Source organism: Macrobrachium rosenbergii, chromosome 12 (genome assembly GCF_040412425.1).
Source record: "Macrobrachium rosenbergii isolate ZJJX-2024 chromosome 12, ASM4041242v1, whole genome shotgun sequence".
NCBI lineage: Eukaryota > Metazoa > Arthropoda > Malacostraca > Decapoda > Palaemonidae > Macrobrachium > Macrobrachium rosenbergii.
This window is the reverse complement of record NC_089752.1, coordinates 12677324-12698067: the sequence shown is the minus strand read 5'-3', so window position 1 is coordinate 12698067 and position 20744 is coordinate 12677324. Positions and strand designations below refer to the sequence as shown.

Genomic DNA, 20744 nt, shown 5'->3' with positions numbered 1-20744 from the left:
GAGAGAGAGAGAGAGAGAGAGAGAGAGAGAGAAAAGAACTGATATAGCAATTCAAACAAATTGAAAGAAAATGTTCCTAAGAGAAATTTTCCTATTTCATATTTTTAGCTCTTCGAATTCTTTATAGCTATGATGGTATTGTCTGCACTTTCCTTAATTTAAGCAATATAAACCATACTTCAGTGCTCTATAGGGATGATATCAAATTACAATGTGATGCTCACGAGAGACCCGACATTTCGGCCAGAAATTAGTGTGCTCTAACCATCCGTGCCTTTCACCCTTCTCCTCGCCCGTTGTCTCTTAGGGCCGATACAAAGGCCTAAAGCTTCTTCTGAGGAAAGAATTGTTGACACTGTATCTTTAGGGGTTGATTGATGTATGACAAGAAGTTCTCAGAACAGGAAAAGGCTTATTGTGAAGTTGTGGAAGTTGATAGTCCCCTTCAGTTTTTTTATTTATGTCCGTTTTAGTTTTTTGTTGTGCGCAAGTGAATAAATATCATTTTTCGCTTTGAGAGTATACCAATGTTTTTCTTTTTCTGTCGGTAAATTACAGACGAGGTGGGAGTGGAGGAAGCGACGCCACGACAGACGACGGCAGCAAAAGCGACGATAACGACGATGAAGACCACGACAACCACAACCACCACGAAAGCCACAACCACCACGACAACCATCATCACACTCCCCCGTCGCACAAGTCATCGCACCACCACCAATCCAGGTAATGTGCCTCTCCGGCCAGCCTTTTACACCCATCTCCTCTGTCCTGGTTCTTTGAGGCAAATTTTCGGTGGACCGAACAATATGCCTTGGAAGTGGGACTTCATTTCTTGCTGGTCAAAATCAGTTTTACCAGCAAGGATAAATGTGTGTCTAAGAAACCTCCAATGTATAAAATACACTATTTGTTCATATCTGCTAACTGTGATCTAAGGAACGCCGAGGGTTCAAGAGTATAGTACTTGTTTATATCTGCTAACTGTAATTCTCTCTCTCTCTCTCTCTCTCTTCGTATATCTAATTCCTTTTAAACTATTTGCTTTAGTTTCCCATTTAATTTCATTACGGCGTCAATAACCTAGATGTTGCGACGCCCAGTTTTAGTAGCCATAAATCTCTCTCTCTCTCTCTCTCTCTCTCTCTCTCTCTCTCTCTCTCTCTCTCTCTCTCTCTCTCTTATGCCACGTGGACGGAGTGTTGCTTTCTTGTATTTTGAGACTAAGATAGACTATTTTTTTCATAGATATGTTCTACGAACGGTCCCTACTCAAAATGAATTATTGTACTTCTAATTATCAATACTTGATATAACAGTAGAAGCTCACCTGTTAATTGCCTTTCATAACTGCCATTTATTGTTTGCGTCTTTATCAGAGGTATTGAAGCATATAAAGATTATCAGTACAAAATATTCCGACAGTATTCATATATTTTAACCGTAAGGTGAAAAGAGGTCAGGGATTGTAGAATTAAAAACACGGATTTTAAGGATATGAAGAATAATCCGTTACAAGGTTCTTATGGATTTAAGCTCTCTCTCTCTCTCTCTCTCTCTCTCTCTCTCTCTCTCTCTCTCTCTCTCTCTCTCTCTCTCTCTCTCGCAGCAGATCCAGTTCTAGCAGTATGATTTTATTTTCACCAGTTATTTACCTTCACACTGGTCCCCCTTCTACAAAGCGTTTTCCGCTTTTCTTTCCCTGTCAGTTTCATGCATTTTAGATGACTTCGTACAATAGCCGATAAGCTTTTCTCCTCTCTCTCTCTCTCTCTCTCTCTCTCTCTCTCTCTCTCTCTCTCTCTCTCTCTCTCTCTCTCTCTCTCTATAAATAAATGTACATTTAAGGTAGTCACGCACATGTATACTTCAGAAAACTTTAAAAATTCATTTACTTTGCTAATGTTTCTGGAAAGAGGTTGGTGGCCCCATGCCAAGTCCCTACAAAAACAAAAACAAAAAACATATAAGATGTGAGAGCCATAGGAATGTGAATTCCCCCATCGGTCGCCCATCAAGGTAGTGTCCTGCTCAGCGTTGCATACCTTCTCTGTATACACGTTATATGTATTCAGATAGTATTTTTTACATGATACTCCTTCACCACTACGTTTATGTCTCAAGAGAAGGAATTCATCGAGATACGGTTCATTGTGAATATTGGAAAAAAAATAATAAATGCTCTACTGGCAATTCCTTTTGAAGATGTTACACAAACACTGGTTTCACCGGCGATCGGAGAGACTTGTGCACTTTCTTAGTGTTATTTTTAATTGGTTCTCGTCTTGTTATGAATTAAAGTTCCATAAAAGATTTGTGTTGGTGTAAATAAATAAATTCGCATTTCATTAATATTTTAAATGTGAAGAAATGGTTAGATTTAGGTATTTTGAATTGATGGACTCACTGGATGACATGGAATGATGTTTGTTGTTTTGGTGCCTCAGAATAAGCGCACCGATTGCGGTTTAATTCTTACTGCTATGAGAGATTGCCAGATCTTTGGATCTCTGGATGGAGGCGCGTAAATGACGTATCGGGCTTCCTTTGGAAAAGCATTCAACGGAAGGGAAATGGAACTGAGGCAGAGCCGATTAGGCCTGCCTACCAGTGCTCTTAAAGGGACCTGCTGTCTTCTGGACGCGTGAATAATGACATTCTTCCTGCAAAAAGTAATCTCACTCACTTCCGATTCTCTTTTTCTCATGCGGACCTTTTGTATTAACGCGGCCATTCATTAGAATACGTTGCCTGCCATCTTTTTAGATTTTCTTTTTTGGTTGTAGGCTATTGTCAAGGTCTAAATCTTTTCTGATTTCATTTTTGTAACCATTTTACTACTATATATATATATATATATATATATATATATATATATATATATATATATATATATATATATATATATATATATATATATAATATTGCAGGTCTTTCTTTAGTGTCATATATGCCTCTGATATTTTTAAAAAGAATTAGCATTTTAAATGAGACAATACTGTAGTGTTTTTAATCAGTTGTTGTAATAAATGTTTTTGTGATTAATTATTGAGTCAGATCGCTGTTTTTCAGCCTTGAAAATGCAAACAATGTAGTTGTGAAACATCGGCATTAGAATAAACTATCAGCTGTATTGAGTATTCTTCCCTGACGCCCTATGAGTTATGATTTGAGAGCTGCAGCTCTGATGTTGAAGTATATATCTATATATATATATATATATATATATATATATATATATATATATATATATACATACATGTATATATATACACACACACACACATATATATTATATATATATATATATATATATATATATATATATATATATATATATATATATATATATATATATATATATTTATATGCATGTACACATTTTTATGTGCTTGTGGATGTGCATGAATTCAATTATAAAGTATGATTATTTCCTCTTCTTTTGAAGCTTTCTTGTGAAGTAAAAGCTCTTTAAATTACTGTATTGATGACAGATAATTTACATGGTTATATTTTAGAAAAAATTATAAATACGAATGATTAATTTTATACCAAAATCTCTCTGAAAGTCCATGTCTCGGTACTAAAAGTGTGGAGAATTATAGTTATTTGTACGTAGGTGTTCACGTAATTGTTTTGCAAAATTATGGTTGCTGTTTTCTTTGTGCTTATGTTATTGGTAGCTTTTCAAGAAACGTGATACCATTTCAGCACCAATTAAATTTTTAAGGATTTTGATTTCTTTCTTCAAATTTTAATAACCCTTTACACTTTAAAGAAACAATGAATGAAGCTTACAAGAAATAGATATTACGTTTCCTGTCATAGAGGTTGTTTGTTAGTGTTTATAACATTAATAGAATTGCTCCTCTGGTTTTAGACGCTACCCATTCTGCTTCCATTCACGTCAAATGTTTGCATACAATGCATTAAGTTTATGTTTAGTATTAAGCAAGCCCATCATCTTTTTTTTATGTACGGTTGAATCATATATAGCTCAGAAAAGGAGGGAGGGCCTGTGGTTTGAAAAGGATAGGCTTTTTCTTTTACATCCAGTTTTATATTTTGTTTGCATTAGAAGGCTTTCAGTTTAAATTGTACTGTTTCATCATATGTAATGTATCTTACCAGCGTTAATTAAGCGTTCAGTTCTAATCAGACATATTTTAATTCTCTTTCCGTTCTAAAAATTTCAGGCTAAAGAGGTCGTTAATATTTGAATATCTGCTAGTCTAGATTTAGTATATGGATTTGTTAGTGGTGTTTCCAAAAAACTATGCTGACGTGCTTCTTCAAATCTTTCACGCTTCTGGTTACGATTATATACATGCAGTTTTCTTCCGTCCGTTATCTTCTTATACAGTCTTCATGACTTGTAGCGATTCCTTACGTCCAAAGATAAGTTTTGTGAATGACACGTTCATCGCGGCGGAGAGCAATCATCAGTAACAGTTAACAGTTTCTTCTACCCCCACGGAATGGCGTGCGTGACCAAGGCAGGTCACGTGATTTCCAAAACTAATCCCCCGGCCGTTCCTCACCATCCCCTACCCCGTCCCACCCCTCCGCTAAACATTTCTCTCCAATATTTCTTCCTCCTCCCCTTCATTTTCTTCTGACCGTCTTCAACCCCTCATTATATCTGTCCTCATTGCAAAATATGGTGGGTTTTATTTGGTTTATTTATCGATCGTTCTTGCCTCTCGTTTTCAGATTCTCAGCCTGAAGCTCAATACGGATGCGAGTATGCTGTGTATCTTTTGTGTGCCTTTTGAAAGTTATGGTTTCTTATTAGTTATGTACTCAGTTCATATTTTATTTTGTTTTATTTTTTATGTTGATATTTTTAGCACCAGTTTATGATCTCTTTTAATAAGTCAGCCGAACACTCTTGAAAATTTAAATGTAAACGTAATTAAAGTTTTGACACAAAGTCGCCTCTCTTATTTTTATTTACACTTCTCCCTTCCTGTAATCCTCGGTTGTTCTCTTCTCAGGGTTTCGGCAGATTTTTCAGTCTTCGCCATTTGGTTCTTCCCGTGTGGTTTATTTTTTTCTCTTTCTACCGTCTTCCCCTTCTTCCTTTTTTCCCCCTCCTTTCGTAGTTTCCCTGCTCCTTGTCCCCTCGCCTTCCTGCTCCTTTGTTTGTTCCCTGACGTTAAGTTGCTGAGACGTTATTCAGTGCCATCCCTCCCTGCGCAGTGTTCATTTTTATGAACCTTTCTCTTTTGATCCTTACAAGGCACGTTACGGTGCCTATAGATTTAATAGCTCCCTCAAAGGCCTTATGTCCCCTTTTAAGACTTAGACTGCATTTTTAAGGCATTCGCCTTGGAAAGCTCATTATTCACAAGCTTGATTGTAAATTGTTTACACTGAACCTTTTTATTTTAATTACTTTTTTATGTTGAAACACACGGAGAGTCTTCATCTAAAGATGATTTATTGTTTCGCAATATTTATAATGACTTGTTTCTAATTTTAGCTTCAGTGTTTCTAAAGTTGGATCCGGATTAAAGAATAAAAAAGTCTCCAACATTGTAATGACCGGCCTCAACTTGAACAACCGTGATGTTGTCTATTTGATATTGCACTTTAAACTTTTTAAAGTTTAGCTGCTCACCAAATCAATTTACCCACGTCATCAATAACCTTTTGTTATGAGTGGTCGTGACCGCGGTGCCTCCTGGAGGTACTCTTATCATCAGCTTGATTCGAGAGAAAAAGGGAGATAAAAAAAAAAGCCTGATTTCTGTTTCGTTTATGGTAACTTTACGCAGCTGTTTGGTCATTTTCATAAAGGATCATCTTCGCTTCAGACTCCATGGCTTTTTTTTTTTTTTTTTTTTTGTAAATTTTACGAAGAAAATTTATATTCCTCAACAGATCTTTGCATTTGCAAAACCTGTTTGATACTCTCTCTCTCTCTCTCTCTCTCTCTCTCTCTCTCTCTCTTTTCTCAGTGTGAGGATCGTATTTTCCTCTCTCTCTCTCTCTCTCTCTCTCTTTTCTCAGAGTGTGAGGATCGTATTTTCTTCTCTCTCTCTCTCTCTCTCTCTCTCTCTCTCTCTCTCTCTCTCTCTCTCTCTCTCTCTCTTTTCTCAAGTGTGAGGATCGTGGCCTCTTCTTTTCTCTTCTCTCTCTCATCTCTCTCTCTCTCTCTCTCTCTCTCTCTCTCCCTACCACTGTTAGACCTTATTTTCTTCTATGCTTCCCATCATCCCTCGTGTGCCTCCGGTGTAGTATTATTATCACTCGAGTAAACACGGGGCCTCGGAAGTAATCTATCTTGGGCAAACAGAGGCCGACAATCACGGATGAAGGCCATCTTCGAAATTATATTAATGCCATTCTGTAAAATTCCGCTAGGCAAAGGTTACTTTAATCCGGCAGGTGAAATTTTAGATGCATACGGAACGATTCGATTGTATTTTTGGTCGGCGAGTTGTCAAATGACGGAATATTAAAGCTGGTTCTCTTGGAAGTCCACCTCTTTTTTAATGCCATAGGTATATGATATTGCCTGACTGCAATATGGCGGCTATGAATGAAAGGTTATTAAACAGAACGGTATTTAATCCTGACACTCCAAATCGTAAACGTGATGTGAGTTTTAGACAGATTTGTCCGAGGAGAAATGTTTATCCCTTAAATCTTAAAGAAGAGACATTGAGCACGAAGAGTAAAGAAGTTTAAAAGGAACTTTATTGCGGTGGCTCTACTGTGAGTGAGGCCTCAGTCTTCACTCTTTAATGTTAAAGTAGTAGGACCTGACGTTTTGGGGGATCGGCGGGTGATTATGCTGTACACGCCATTGGGAAAGATGAGAGAGCATTGAGGATTTCGGGGAAATGCAATCATCCTCAGAGGATTTAGGCATTATGATTAGGCCTATATTATTATTATATTCAGCGCTGTGAACGAACTTGTTCAGCCTGTGGAGAAAATATTAAAATTGTGAACTTTACTTCATTTTTTTAAAGGTAGAAATGAAAATGATTTTGGAAAAATTGCTTCCGTAAAAGTACATGGTTGTAGTATGGGAAATAAATTAATGGACAACATGTGCTTATTCATTATAATTTCGACTGAATATTGGCGGAAAGTTCAATCTGTTTATCCCTTTTGGGAGAGGTGATTCTCTTTTCATTTGAAAGCGTAGAATATTCATAAAGTAAAGTGTGTCAAAGTAGAGAAGGCCTACTTATCCTCCCAACGTCTATTTAATCCACGGGAGATCCAAAGATATGTCAGCCTTCTGTTGTTTAGATATCTTAATCCCACCAGGATATTGTGTTGATGGATGAGCTGCTCAGAAACAGTGCCGTTGTTGACTCGTCTCGAATGAGGATGTTGCGAAGTTAGATCCCTCGAGGGGAAGAGGGGGGCGGGGGTTCCTTGGACAGAGTGATGAAAGGGGGAAGAGGGTGTTGTAAAGATTTTGTACGGCACTATTCTCCACTCCACCCTCTTTGCTTTTATAGGTTTCTTTTTTTACGGAGTTTTTATTGTGCTTTTTAGATTTTAGCGGAATGTATATATATGTGTGCGCGTGTGTATATATATTATTATATATATGTTTGTGTGTGTATATATGCATATATATATATATATGCATATATATATACACACACACATTACTATATATATATATATATATATATATATATATATATATATATATATATATATATATATATATATATATACATATACACATATATATATTACTGACTTGACGTTTCTCTGGTAAATGAGAATTGAATTGTACAAAGAGAAAGTTTAGACACAAGCACTTCTTTTAGTCCATTTTCAATGAGTATTGAAGGTAATGGTTCGAACACGGTTGCTGGCACGTTTTTAGCATTCCGCTTTTTAGCATTGATATTCTTCTTCAAATGAACTTGAGAACCACTTCGCAGATCCTTCGTTGATGTGGAGTACATGTTAGTCAAAGATATATGGTATCTAGGTACGATTTCATCTTTGAGAGATGTAATTTTACCGTTGTACAAAAAAAGCTCTGTTCATAGAAACGCTCATTAAATTATTTTTCTGATTAAAGATTTGTGTCACCGATCGCAAAAATATCTTTACCGTTGTTCATCCTTCCTATACACAATTGAGTTGCGTTTATTTTGTAGTAATTAAGAAATTTACAAAGAAAGTCTTCCCTTTGCCAACTTTGACGATGCTAAAGCTAAGAAGAAAATTTATTTCTGGCTTAAATGCAAATGTAAGTGTAAATGTTGGGAATTTAGGAAATGTGCATCAGGGTATTTTATAATTATAAAGTGTACATTTACAGTATGTGTTTCTTCAAGCCCCATTGTGAGGCAACACAGAAATGGAATGCATAAAATAACACTTCTATGTAAGCGTTTGAAACACTGAAACATTAATTTTCTGTATGGCGTCACGAATGATACGGAAATTAATAGATTTATGAATAACTATTGTTTTAGCTTTCCTAGTAAATAAGTGAAAATTTCAGTATTTGTAATTATGCAAAGACAAAGTATTCTTTCATTTTTGTTTGAGGGTCAGGCCTCTTTAAAATAAGATCTAAGCTTCGCTGGCAGCGGCTTGTTCTTGACAGAGCATTTTTAGAAAGACCATGACTTCGTTAACGTATGTTAATCCCGTTGATAGAAACATATTCTATTAGGTTTTTTTTATCCGTAAATTCGGGGTCCTCCGGTCCCCTAAAGTTGTAATTTTAAGTAAATGCAACCACGTACTATAAGGTGAAAATAGTAGCGAACTTTTTGTAGCACCATCTTATAATTTTTCTAAGTAAGCTGTTTAGTGTGTGTGTTTAAATTCTATACGTGGTTTCCAAAGAGTCTTTAACTAATGAAAATGTTTTGATGTGTAGTTTTTTGCCCAAGACTTTTTCATGTTTTGTAATCACTTTATAGATTTTTCAGTTACAATAAATGAGCAAGGGCTCACCTTAACTTAGGATGGAATTTTGCTGCAAAACATTTGAAAGAGCATACTGTAGAGCATACTGTATAAGTGTTTTGTGTGAGTGCACACGGGCGTGCGTGCAATATTTACCAATGACAGCTTTGTATACCTACTTTATGAACGGGCCAAATTATACAGAAAAAATCCCAATCTTTAACTGTGGACTTAGATATAAAGACGTGCTTCTCTCCTTATAGGGGTACCTTATCCTTTGGGTATTTGCGTGGGGATTTCTGGTGTCGATACCGCGGCGTGTTAGCTGAAACCCGAGGGCAGGAAGACTTCGGGGGATATTCACGACTGATAATGGAGAAGGAGAGTTAATGAAGCCTTTGAAGGGAGATCTCGTTGGTCTCTCTTGGGAAACCATAGTACTCTCAAGTTTAATCATCAGTTAGTTTTCGTTGATGTCAGAAGGACGAGTCACATTTCATGTTGAAAATAACGTAAGAAATTCTGTTTATGCTTTTATGTTACAGAGTAGATGAGAGAGTTCTGTATAACCATACATTATGTGCGAATGAAAGCTGGAGAGGGTATAGAAGAAATTAGGGAGTATTTGGGGTTTAAACATTCATATGACTGCTCAGCAGAAGAGACAGTATTTGGTTGCTGGGGGCCATGAATATGTAGCCGGCAGGAGTGTAAGGTATTTGATTAACTGACAGTAGAGCATGGTACTTGATTAACTTTGGAACAAACCGTTAAACATTACACAAAACCCCGGAAAGTACTGTATACGTATGCTGTCTATTAAAAAAATGTATTGTGGGCGGGAGCTAACTATTTACACTTGTTACTTGCCCGTAAATGTAAATGTAAATTATGTAACCGGTGAAATATAAAGACAGAATGATGGTCATTTTGAATAAATGGTAAAGCTTCTAAAAAATGAGGTGTCACTATAAGTCAGCATCACTCCCAGTTACTGTAAATCTTGGTCTCATGAAAGATTATGAACAACAAACATGCACATTGTTCTAATGTTAATTTCCACTATATTCAAGAGGTATATTGAAGTATTTCGCAGCATGCCAGGATTGTGACGTCTCATTCGTTGGACACCATGTAAATAGCAAGTAGGTTGCTGCATTAGACATGACCGTAGGATGCAGGAGTAAAGTTGTATTTACAAGGACACAGGGCTTTTATTGTTTTTTTTTTCTCGCCATCATTTCGATTATAAGAAAAGGGAATTAGTTAATTTAGGTATTTATGTCTAGGCCTTTTCCATTGTGCACTGACCTGTAGTGCAACTTGTTTTAATTGTTGATACCAGTAAGTGTGATTGTTTCGCCACTCGCTAAGTCCTTTTAGAGAGGTAACAGTGATTTCTTCGAGACAGTTATATACTCTAGATTTAAAGAGGATTGTGTTTTAAAGTAAGTTATTATCAACAACGTTAACTGAGTTCAGTTTTATACGGAAGAAGACTCAAAAATGCCAGTGGGAAAATGATACCGTTTTACTAAGCATAGAATGCAAAAAAAAAATTCAACTTTGTCCGGGAAATAAATGTACATTTGGAACAGCGTTGCTGTTAATGTTGCTGTACCCTGAGGCTGATCAGAATACAGAGGAAGGAATGTGACGTTTGTTTTGGTGTATGTCTGTCTCTGTCATTTTAGCTGCCCCAGAAAAGTGGACGACGATTAGGCCTAGATGGGCGATAAACGTAGGTTGGTAAAGTTAAGGTGGACATATAATTTCAAATAAGCCAATTCGATGTTTAGCAGAATGAATGACTATAAAAAAGGAGAAAAAATAATAAATGATTTAAACAGGAGTTAGAAAAATGAAATTTTGTTTTCTTCTTGCATTTATGCATAATCTTTTATTCTCTGAAACGTAGGCACTAGATCTTTGTGATGTGTATTGTACGCAGACTGAGTTGCCTCAGAATACGTGGAAATGAAGGAAAATTTTGCACTGTTTATTAATGTGCACATTTCATATACTTTTTACTTCTAGTTTTCCTTCTGAATGTGTATTACAATGCAGGCCGAAATGAAGAATTCCCACAGCGGTTAAACTCCTAGATTTATTTTAAGGGACTTTTTTCATGTGAATGTTGAAAAATAAACTAAGAATTTTGCAACTGGACAAGAGGGATTCAGGATGCAGATCTGAGGTGGAGTTTAATTTCTCAAAACAATTGTTATTTCAGAATTTATTGTTGTTAGGTTACTATTTCTGGCGTTAAAGTGATCTTCATAAAATGACAGCTATTTGGCACAAAAAATTGTCATCCATTTTAGTTCGCATATTATTCAGCTTTGGTCATCTCTTGCTCTGTTTTTCAGTCTGACCTGTACCAAAAGAGTATCGGTCTTCAAATTTTAATGAATAAACATGGACATTATGTCCCCCTGTGTTTGGCAGTCATATCTCTTTTGCAGCGTATGCCAGTATTCCTGAAAATCCTATTAAAGCTGGCAATGTACCCTGTATAATTTCGTCTTTCCGCGTGTCTCTTAATAGAGTAAGTCATTCCGTGCTTTATGGGATCTTGGCTGAAAATGTTCTCTTTGTTGAGCTCACATTGCTACGAGCCACTTCCATCGCACGCACGCGAGGTCTCGTGGGTTCTCTCATTTGGTATTTCTTTCATGCCTGTTCCAAGTGTAATTTCACTCATGCTCTCGTGCGAAAAAAAAACGTGTATCCTAATGAGTGCTAATGAATTACTGTTGGATGCTGTCAAAATGAGTCATTTTTGAAAGCATTTTCCCCGTTAACTTTAGCCCTCAGACTTACATTTTTTTTAATCCGAACCATAAATCCGCCTTAATCTTGAAATAATTTAAAGGAGAGCTGGTTATTAAAAATGGGCGTATATGATTTGTTGAAAGAGAACGCAGGTGTACCTAGAGAAAGCTCTTGTTCTGTAATTCCACCACGTCATAACTGCCTTGACGTAACCAACCCCTGGAAAATCGAGGTAAGTTTCGTAAAATAGCGCTGTCGCAGCTTACCGAGGTTGTTCTTAATAGACCAGGTTACGTAAGCCATGAAATGCCCATGTTTAGTTACCTTATTAGTTAAGACTTGAAAAGATATATTTTGTAAACATATTGTGGTAGTCAGATTTATTTATTACTCTGGTCAGCACTCGTTTTTATAAGGAATTGTTCTTATTCCAGAGGCATATTTCACACACGAGCAGTTTATTTGAAGGAAAGGTAACCTGCTTGGTCTGAAATAGGGGCACTGATGTTGAGGGCGGTAGGATTAATTTAGGATAGCTTATGAATATCCTGTCAAATGATATAATTAAATATTTAGTATGTTTGAAGTATCCACAGTGCTCCTAAGGCATGTTCTGAGCATTCTTCCTTTAGAGTTTTCTGGGTGCAACGACTGTCAGGTGTGTTGGGATGTTGATAATTTTCTTTCGCCTCATTCATTTTGTTAGTACATCTGCGTCTTCATAGCCCAATGGTTTTAACAGCAAACTTGGTGCCGATTATTAAAGTATAAATCTTAGTGCAGATACCAAAAAGACGATGGTAAGGATATAGTGCTTCATCTCTAATTTTCATTTATTAAAAGTATTATAGTTTTTCTTTTGTTTGTTTCAAAGCAAACAGTTACTCTTGAAAGCTGAGGTCAAAGGTCACTATCGTAGACACTAGCACAGAATAAGTGAAAAATTTTAATTATTAAAAAAGCGCGAATGTTTTCCAACAATGATATATATCTAAATTAGGATCAGTCTAGGTCTCTTTAACGTGAATCGCATTTTTTTTGTGTTCGTTTTGAACACCGAACAATTTTCTTTAAAGCGAAGCCTGATCTTGGTACTGCATCACAGTTTCCGAGGCTGTTTGCCATCCGGGATTTAAAATTCAGACTTTCGAGTCACTTGCTCTGTGATGTCGCGTATTACATGGGGCAAAACAAACATCAAACAGCAGATGACATTTGTGTGGCGTGTTCATCTTGCCCTCTCCGCTGGCACTGCCCTCTCTCTTCGTTTAGGCGTAACTAATCCTGTCGAGTTACTGGTTGTGGTGAAGGAGAGCTCGCGCGCTTCCTTCCCAAACTAATGAAGAGAATCCAAGACAAATGGGATGTCTTCAGGGTTAATGACAATTCTCTTAAAACATCGTCTGTCCCCAAAATGCAGACATTGTGCCTAACTTATGAACCTAATCGACTTGATAAATGGCAAACTGTAATGGAATCCACCCACTGCTGACACCTTATGTTTTTCATCTTTCAGTTTTCTTTTCTTTTATCCTTTTTTCATGCGAGAGTGTTATGTATGTACACATGACCGAGCCGTTTTTTTAAACACTATTAAAAGATGATTTAAAGATGCTGTCTTGGCGTTCTCTCTCGTAATGGGGCGATAAACCTCCCTTAAAGTAGAGGGTATTCCAGAGTTAATTAATTTCTGGATTAAACACCTCTGATGCTGCGGCTTAAAAACTGTGAACTCAACTGTGGTTTAATCATTTTTAGAATTTCAGACAGCGGTTTCGTAGCGGTAGCCATGATGAAAAAGCTTCCCGTATTTCCCTGAGCACTCTTTTGAGTAGCCTCATTCCAGCATCATATGAACATTTGTAGGTCTGCCTACACGGACGCCTGTGTATGGAGAGAGAGAGAGAGAGAGAGAGAGAGAGAGAGAGAGAGAGAGAGAAAGGGCCGATAATGGATTATATCATCCTGGGTTGAATAGGACAACAGACAAAGGAAATGAAAGGAGGATATCGAAGCGATGTTGTTCCTAGGAATTGTTAGCATGTTGGAGCCGTTACCGGGTGTTTATTTGGAGGTTAGATTGGAACGAGATCGTCGGTAACTGGGAGAGAGATAGAAAGGGAAGGGGTAGGGGGAAAGGGAAAGAGATATATAATGTAATTCTCTCTCTCCCTGAAGGATGATACTACCGCCTAATGAGAGTCTCTTGACACTTTTTATTATTTCGAACTGCCTGGGTCTGAAAATTCTCGCCGATCGTTAGTTCACTTCGTTTGTTTGATCGGAAGGAGGGTTTGGGATGAAGGAGAGGAGGCTGACTGAACTATAGCGCGTCAGTTGCTGTTCAAGAGAGAGGCTTGTCAGTGAGCACGCTCTAGGTTACTTCTTTCTAGTGGTATCATCAAAAAGCTCATATCACCAGGCTAGTAGAGACGCAGTTGTCTGCGGTTTTTAGTTTTCCGTAAAAGGAAACCGTTGCGATGGCTATTTGTCTGTCCGCCCGCACTTTGTCTGTCCACCCTCAGATCTTAAAAACTACTGAGGCTAGAGGGCTGCCAATTGGTATGTTGATCATCCACCCTCCAATCATCAAATATACCAAATTGCAACCCTCTAGCCTTCGTAGTTTTTAATTTACTTAAGGTTACAGTTAGCCATGATCGTGCGTCTGGCCACGCTGTAAGTGCCAACAACACAGGCAACCACGGGGCGTGTTGAAAGTTTTTTGGGCCGCTGCTGAGAGTTTCATGGGCCGTAGCTGAGAGTTTCATACAGCATTATACGCTGTACCGAAAACTCGTTGCGCCGAAGAAACTTCGACGCATTTGTTACTTGTTATTCGGTGATGGTATTTTACGTTGTCTTTGTGTTTAAGGTTCACCGCCGATATTAACTTTCAGCGTCACCTTCAATTTCATGGAGAATTTTGAGTTACAAAGCGTACAGAAAATTTCAACTCTTTTTAACTTCAGCATAATTTGACCTCACGTATCGAAAGAATGTCAGCATTGGTTCATGTGTGTGAAAGACGGTGTGAATGAAGATTTCCATGCATATTTTCAGTGAGTACCTGGTGGCTAAAGCTTCACTTGGGGTATGATATGCCGAGAAAATATGTATATTATGAGACAAATTCAGACAGGCAATCTCCGTTTGGTTATTTTTAACGTGAATTTCAAACAAGAATTTGATTCCTAAATCAGATTAGTAAAAAAATCTATAAAATGCCCTGTGATGGACATTCAAGTTTCACATCTGATTTACCGTAACATGCTTGCGACTACGATGAAAGCTCACATAAAAATACGTTAGTACTCTATTGACATAATGTTGTTTGAAATATACGTTGTATTTGTTTTTGGTGATTATCCCTCGCTCAGTAGAAGAAACCATAATGAGAAGGGAACTAAAGCCTAATTGTACCATATATAAGAGCAATCTGGAGAGAGCGCTGTACGCCACTTGTGGTCCCCATCTTCTTTTTATGATCGAATGCGTAATCCTATCTGTCTTAATGATGGCGAGGGCTATCATCAGAGGCCTCCGCATAGGCCATAATTTCTCCTCCCTGCGGTGTAATTAGTTTTGACTTCGAGAATTCAAAGGTGTCATTTTGTGTGATTTGTAGCCCGAGGTTTGATAGATGGGCATCTTTGGGATTATCCTCAAATATATTAAAGGTTAGGTGTAGGGCTCGGGGGAGGTGTGTGGTGCCATCCCACTGGTACAGGGCTAGATATGTATCAGCGGCTTCTGTCGAATATGAATGTGATACAATCTACGAGCTGTTCGTGGCGTTGATAGATAGCATTATTTCCAGTTATATCATTTATTCTTATGACACTTTGTGATATCTGATTAGTGTAAAGGGGCTCGTGATTTTTTTTTTTTTTTTTTTTGTAATTGACAGGAAAATTCCCATTCTCTCCTTCTCGTAGACCCTCATATCACCCTCACTCTCTCCTCATTCTTCAGAATTACCGTAGTCCCTAATCCGAAAAGATGGCATCAATACGAATCGAGGAAAAAAGAAAGAGAGGAAAGAATGGCAAGGCTTGGTAGCAAAATGAAGAAAACAGCCGCGTGAGTGAGCAATCCAAGAAGTGTTGAACTCCAGTAAATTTGGGAAATGGTGGTCTAGTTGGTGTTACCAGATCTCCTAGAGGAGGAAGTGCTTATTCAGTTAAAAGGGACAGTGGCCGAAATGGTACATGCTGAAAATAATATGTGAACCAGAGTGACGGGGCCTAGAAGAGAGGTAAGGCGGGTTATAGGTTTAAAAGAATTGTCTTTATTCACTCACGTCGGGAACGAAAGTGAAAGACTGAGTACACGAAATATGAAGAGTATTATCCCCACTCTGGTACGGAAAGAAAGAAAGCACTAGTATATAAAAAAAGCTCTTTATTAAATGATATGTAGCCATGGGAGCTACTGATTTCTCTAAGACATGTTCCTAGTAGCCCAGATCTCCCAAAAAGGTTAATAGAAATGAGATGTTTATTTGTATCTTGATCAAATGGAAGCGAAGAATCTGATGAAGGAAACGACAGGTATATGAGATCCTACATGTACTTTTATTTTTGTGCGCGTAAATGTTCATATCAGCTTAAGAGCTTAACAGAGAGAGAGAGAGAGAGAGAGAGAGAGAGAGAGAGAGAGAGAGAGAGAGAGAGAGAGAGAGAGCTGTTATAGCACAAGTATGTTCCAGACATTTAATTTAATTAAAAAGAAAAAAGAAGCCTGTCCTTGCGATACTGACCGTAAACCGAGAGCTAGTCTTCCTCAACGAGAAAAAAGGTTAATTGAGTGGGAGGGAAGGAGTTGTGTTTGGCCCATCCCCTTCGTAAACTAACCAACTTAATAAGATGGGAAAAGTTAAAGGGCCTGTTAACAGGAGGCGCTGACGCCAGCCTTAACGCCTTCCAATATCAGAAAATTGTGATTACTAGATGCTGATGCTGTTCCTCCTCCCCCCCGCTGGTGGTGTCTTTGGAGTTTCTTGGGAACTTTCCTCGTGTACGTGTGTTTCATCTCTCTCTCTCTCTCTCTCTCTCTCTCTCTCTCTCTCAACATCTTTATAGTATGTGTATACTGTAATATTAATATCCTATATATATGTGTATATATATGTATATATATGTGTATATATACATGTGTCTGTGTGTATATATTATTGATTATTATATATATATATATATATATATATATATATATATATATATATATATATATATATATATTTATATATATATATATACAGTATGTGTGTAGATTTATATATTTATATATATTAAACTGTGTTCCAATTTAACGTTAGTGTAAAGTTAGTAATTTTTGCTGTTTTACTTGTACTGACTATGCCTTTCTCATTTGCTTTTTAGTGAAATGAATCTTTGGAATCCTGCCAAAAGTGGTATATTTTACTATTATCCAGTTCATGTCGATTGCATATGTTACTGTTAACACCGTTCAGTTTTTAGAACTTATCTTTAAGTATATTAAACCTCTCCTGCTATTATAAAGAAACAGAAGACGAGGGTAGAATGAGAAATAAATACCAAAAAAGAAACCACATTAACATTAATTTGATAATTCTTAGTAGACTTTTGGAAGTAAAGGAAGATTTATCAAAAAATTATGAAAGTTTCAATAGACAAACCTTGAGTATATGAAATATAGATTATATAGAAACAATTTGCGTTAAGAACGTGATACCTCATTCTGTTTCTCAAAGTAGCTAATGGAAGAATAGTATTCTTAAGGCTTGAGCAAAGTGATGAGGAAAGAACCATGTATTTGAGTTTAGAATATAAAACATTTGGCGAGTCTAAAAAAATAAAAAAATAAAATAAAAGGCAAAGACGAGAAAACTTGGCAGTGAATATCAGTGAACCGATACCACAAATTGACACATTATGTACATGCACATGTCAGTAATTTCGATGTCCCTGTTTTTTTTGTGAATAACTAAGGGCCAAAACCATCTGCGCGATGTCAGAAATTTTGCACTGACGACAATCATAATAAATTTTTGCGACTTTACAACAAGTTAGTCCTGGCATTTGATTACCCCATTCTAGTCACTCTTCATCATATCCAGTTAGCTGTTAGTTTCAGTATTTGTCAGTAAACTTTTAGTGATGGATGATATACCTGAATTGCAAGTTGACTACTTACCAGAAACTGGGTATTTCACAAAGCTGTTACAGCTCCTCTCTACATCCAGTTGTTTATATGGTAATACCCTTTCAACAGAAAGTGATCAGTTCGGATTTCTTCCTGTGAATGGCGTATCAGAAATGTTTATTGAAAGCCAGACGTTATTATTATAATCTTTCTTCGCTCTCCTATTTTTTGCACTTCCACGTGTGGATGTTCAAATGATGTTATGTAATCATATACGAGCATGTTGGCGCTCGCTACGCGCGCTGGAACTCGGCGCTGCTGTTTCCCCTACCCTCCCGATCCCCTACCTACCCCGCCCACACCCGCGGCGGACAAACAGGTTTGCAGGAGGAGGGTGGATGTCCCCCCCACCCTCCCGTTCTTCCTACCTACTCCGTGGGCGGACAAACCGGAGTGGGTGGCTCTGTCGTGTTTCCCCTACTGTCACCCCGGGCGAGGACAAACAAGATCAGATCCACTTGGATTTTATTATTGTAGAAGATTTAACATCTCTTAGTCCAGTTTTAAATCTTGTGCTGTGACATTTTTTTACAATGGTATAAGTATTGCTTTTAGTTAACGATCATCAGTAAAGCGCCTTGATATTTTCCTGTTATTCTTATCATTTAATTGGCCAACTCTTGTTTCTGCTGGGATAGGATACATTTCAGTTCCTTTGACAAGTAATAACGCTTGGTATCCTGCGATTTGCCTCTCGATGTATGTGTGACTAAACTCTAGTAAAAGAAGTATTGCATTGTTTGCTCTAGTTCGTGCATATTAGTCAAGTTCCCTTGTTCGCTAATTCACTATCATCCCTACAGCTACAGCAATTTCCCTTATTCTCAGATTTAGTGCTGCGGTTGTAAATAACTGGTGTAGGTAATTCCAGCTAACTTTCTCCGTAAGTGTGCCGGAAGGAGTTTCAGTTGAACACATTCTGAAATTTCAAACTATCATTGCCATGACTAACTGAGTTATTATGGTAAAAAAAAATCAGATGCGGATGCAGTTTCCTATTTTATATGAGGTGATGGCGAGTCTTAACTTCAAAATTTAGTAGGAAAGTTGCTTGAAAAGCAACGTAAGAGAGATGTAAAAGTTTTAACAAGTGGTAATAGTTTTTCTCTAACCACAAATGCACGTTCCCTTCTGCCTTCTAAAGTAAGATATTTATTAGTGCTCAGTATTTCTTTTTGTAATGTAGGATAAATTGAAAGAGCAGGCCGATGCCAGTTTCATTTTTTAGCATATTGTGATAGCAGAATTTAAAATGCTACAGCTAGACGAATTTTCTTTCATTTTGATTGACGTCTCACGTGTTAGCGCGAAGGGCATCCTCCTAAAAGTAATATTATAATAATAATAAGAAGGGATTTTGGAATCAGTGGAAGAGGCTGAACTTTCATTTGCGGGTCATCGGATGAGTGGACTCTTTGATTGTCCTTCTGTGACCATAGGGAAAAATTGTCCCTCTGTGACCACATGGAAAATTATTTTGAAAAGCGACAAAATAAATGAGTAACCTTTTCTTATAGGAAGATAGAAATTCCCCAAAATGTGACTGCTGCCAGCAGTTGGTGACAGGCGAGCACGTATTAATGGAGTGTCAGCAATGTGCCAATCAAAAGAATAGATTTGAACTCTAGGATTTTTCCATATGGCGGCCCGCTGTGAAGTGAAGTGCGAATGTCACGCATTTAATATTTTCGGCATTTCATAGGTAAAGTTATGTACTGATAACGGAAATAGCTAAGACGCTTCTGACACTTTGCCTCGTTCAAAGCTATTTTTGTTTGAATTTAAACGGTTAATCTCCCCCTCCCCCTTTTAACATTAAAAATGTATGCGATTTTTGTGGTTTTCAATGAATGATTTCATATGATTTTTTTTTTCATGAAAATATGGTCATTAACAGCACCAGTTTTCTTCAGCCTTTGTTTAAGGTCAGAATTCCAAACGGGTTTAATCAAGTAATTTACAAACAGTGTTCATTAATGTTGTAGATTACTCTTTATCTTGTCTTTTGATTAAGCTACAGTTGTTTTCGGTTCAAATATATCTTATACATATAATTCTTTGATATATTTACGCTTAATACCTTCATTGTTCCAAAATACTTTTGTTTTTGCTTGTTTGCTAAATTATTTTGATATACAGAACGGAAAGCACTTTTGTAAATAAAATAAACCCAACTTGCGCGCCAAAGTGTTTTGGGAACTGTATCAAAACTTTAAAATGCAATAAATATGAGATGATATGGTTGTCATCATCTATTGGCTTGAAGGCCAATAATATAAATTATTAAACACGTTTAGTAAACCACGAAGAACCTCCAGATAACATAGACCTATTAACTGGAGAATATTTCATTGAATGGTTACGCCACTTTTAGGGTAAAAATAACCTCCATAACTAGCATAGGCGAAACAATATCAGGAAAATGGAAATAGATGGGAAAAGACTTAAACAGGCTGAAGAATCAGGCCAAAATAAAAATACTAAACCTTTCCTATTCCAGAGAGGTCGTTACTCGGGAGGAAAATATGAACGCACTTTGACATGACAGAAGCTAGTTGTTGAGTTTCTCCATTCAAGTAAAAAACCAAGAAGATAGAGAGGATATTTTTTTTATATAGAAGGGACGTATTAGGAGTAAAATTAGGATGGCAGAAGAAAGGCAGTAATGAAAAAGTAATATGTTCAAGCGTGCAGTCTCCTTTGGGAAATACCTTGAGTCAGGGAGAAGAACACATTATCACTTATTACAGAACTCTGGCTTCTATCTCAAAATAATTTCTTTTTAGATTGGTAAGGCTTTGAGGATGTTTGGATGACAGAGTCTCGGCTGAAGCCGTGACACTATCATATCCTAAATTGATAAATGGGTGACT

General features: G+C 37.2%; 1 protein-coding gene across 4 annotated transcripts in view; it reads left to right on the top strand.

Annotated features, from left to right (window-relative positions):
- Positions 1-20744, top strand: part of LOC136844392 (uncharacterized) — a 464343-nt gene that overhangs the window by 63220 nt on the left and 380379 nt on the right. For all 4 annotated transcript variants that reach the window (XM_067113510.1, XM_067113509.1, XM_067113511.1 and 1 more), the window contains exon 2: positions 559-726. In XM_067113510.1, the coding sequence (XP_066969611.1) occupies positions 559-726 (168 nt within the window). The remainder of the gene's footprint in view (positions 1-558; positions 727-20744) is intronic.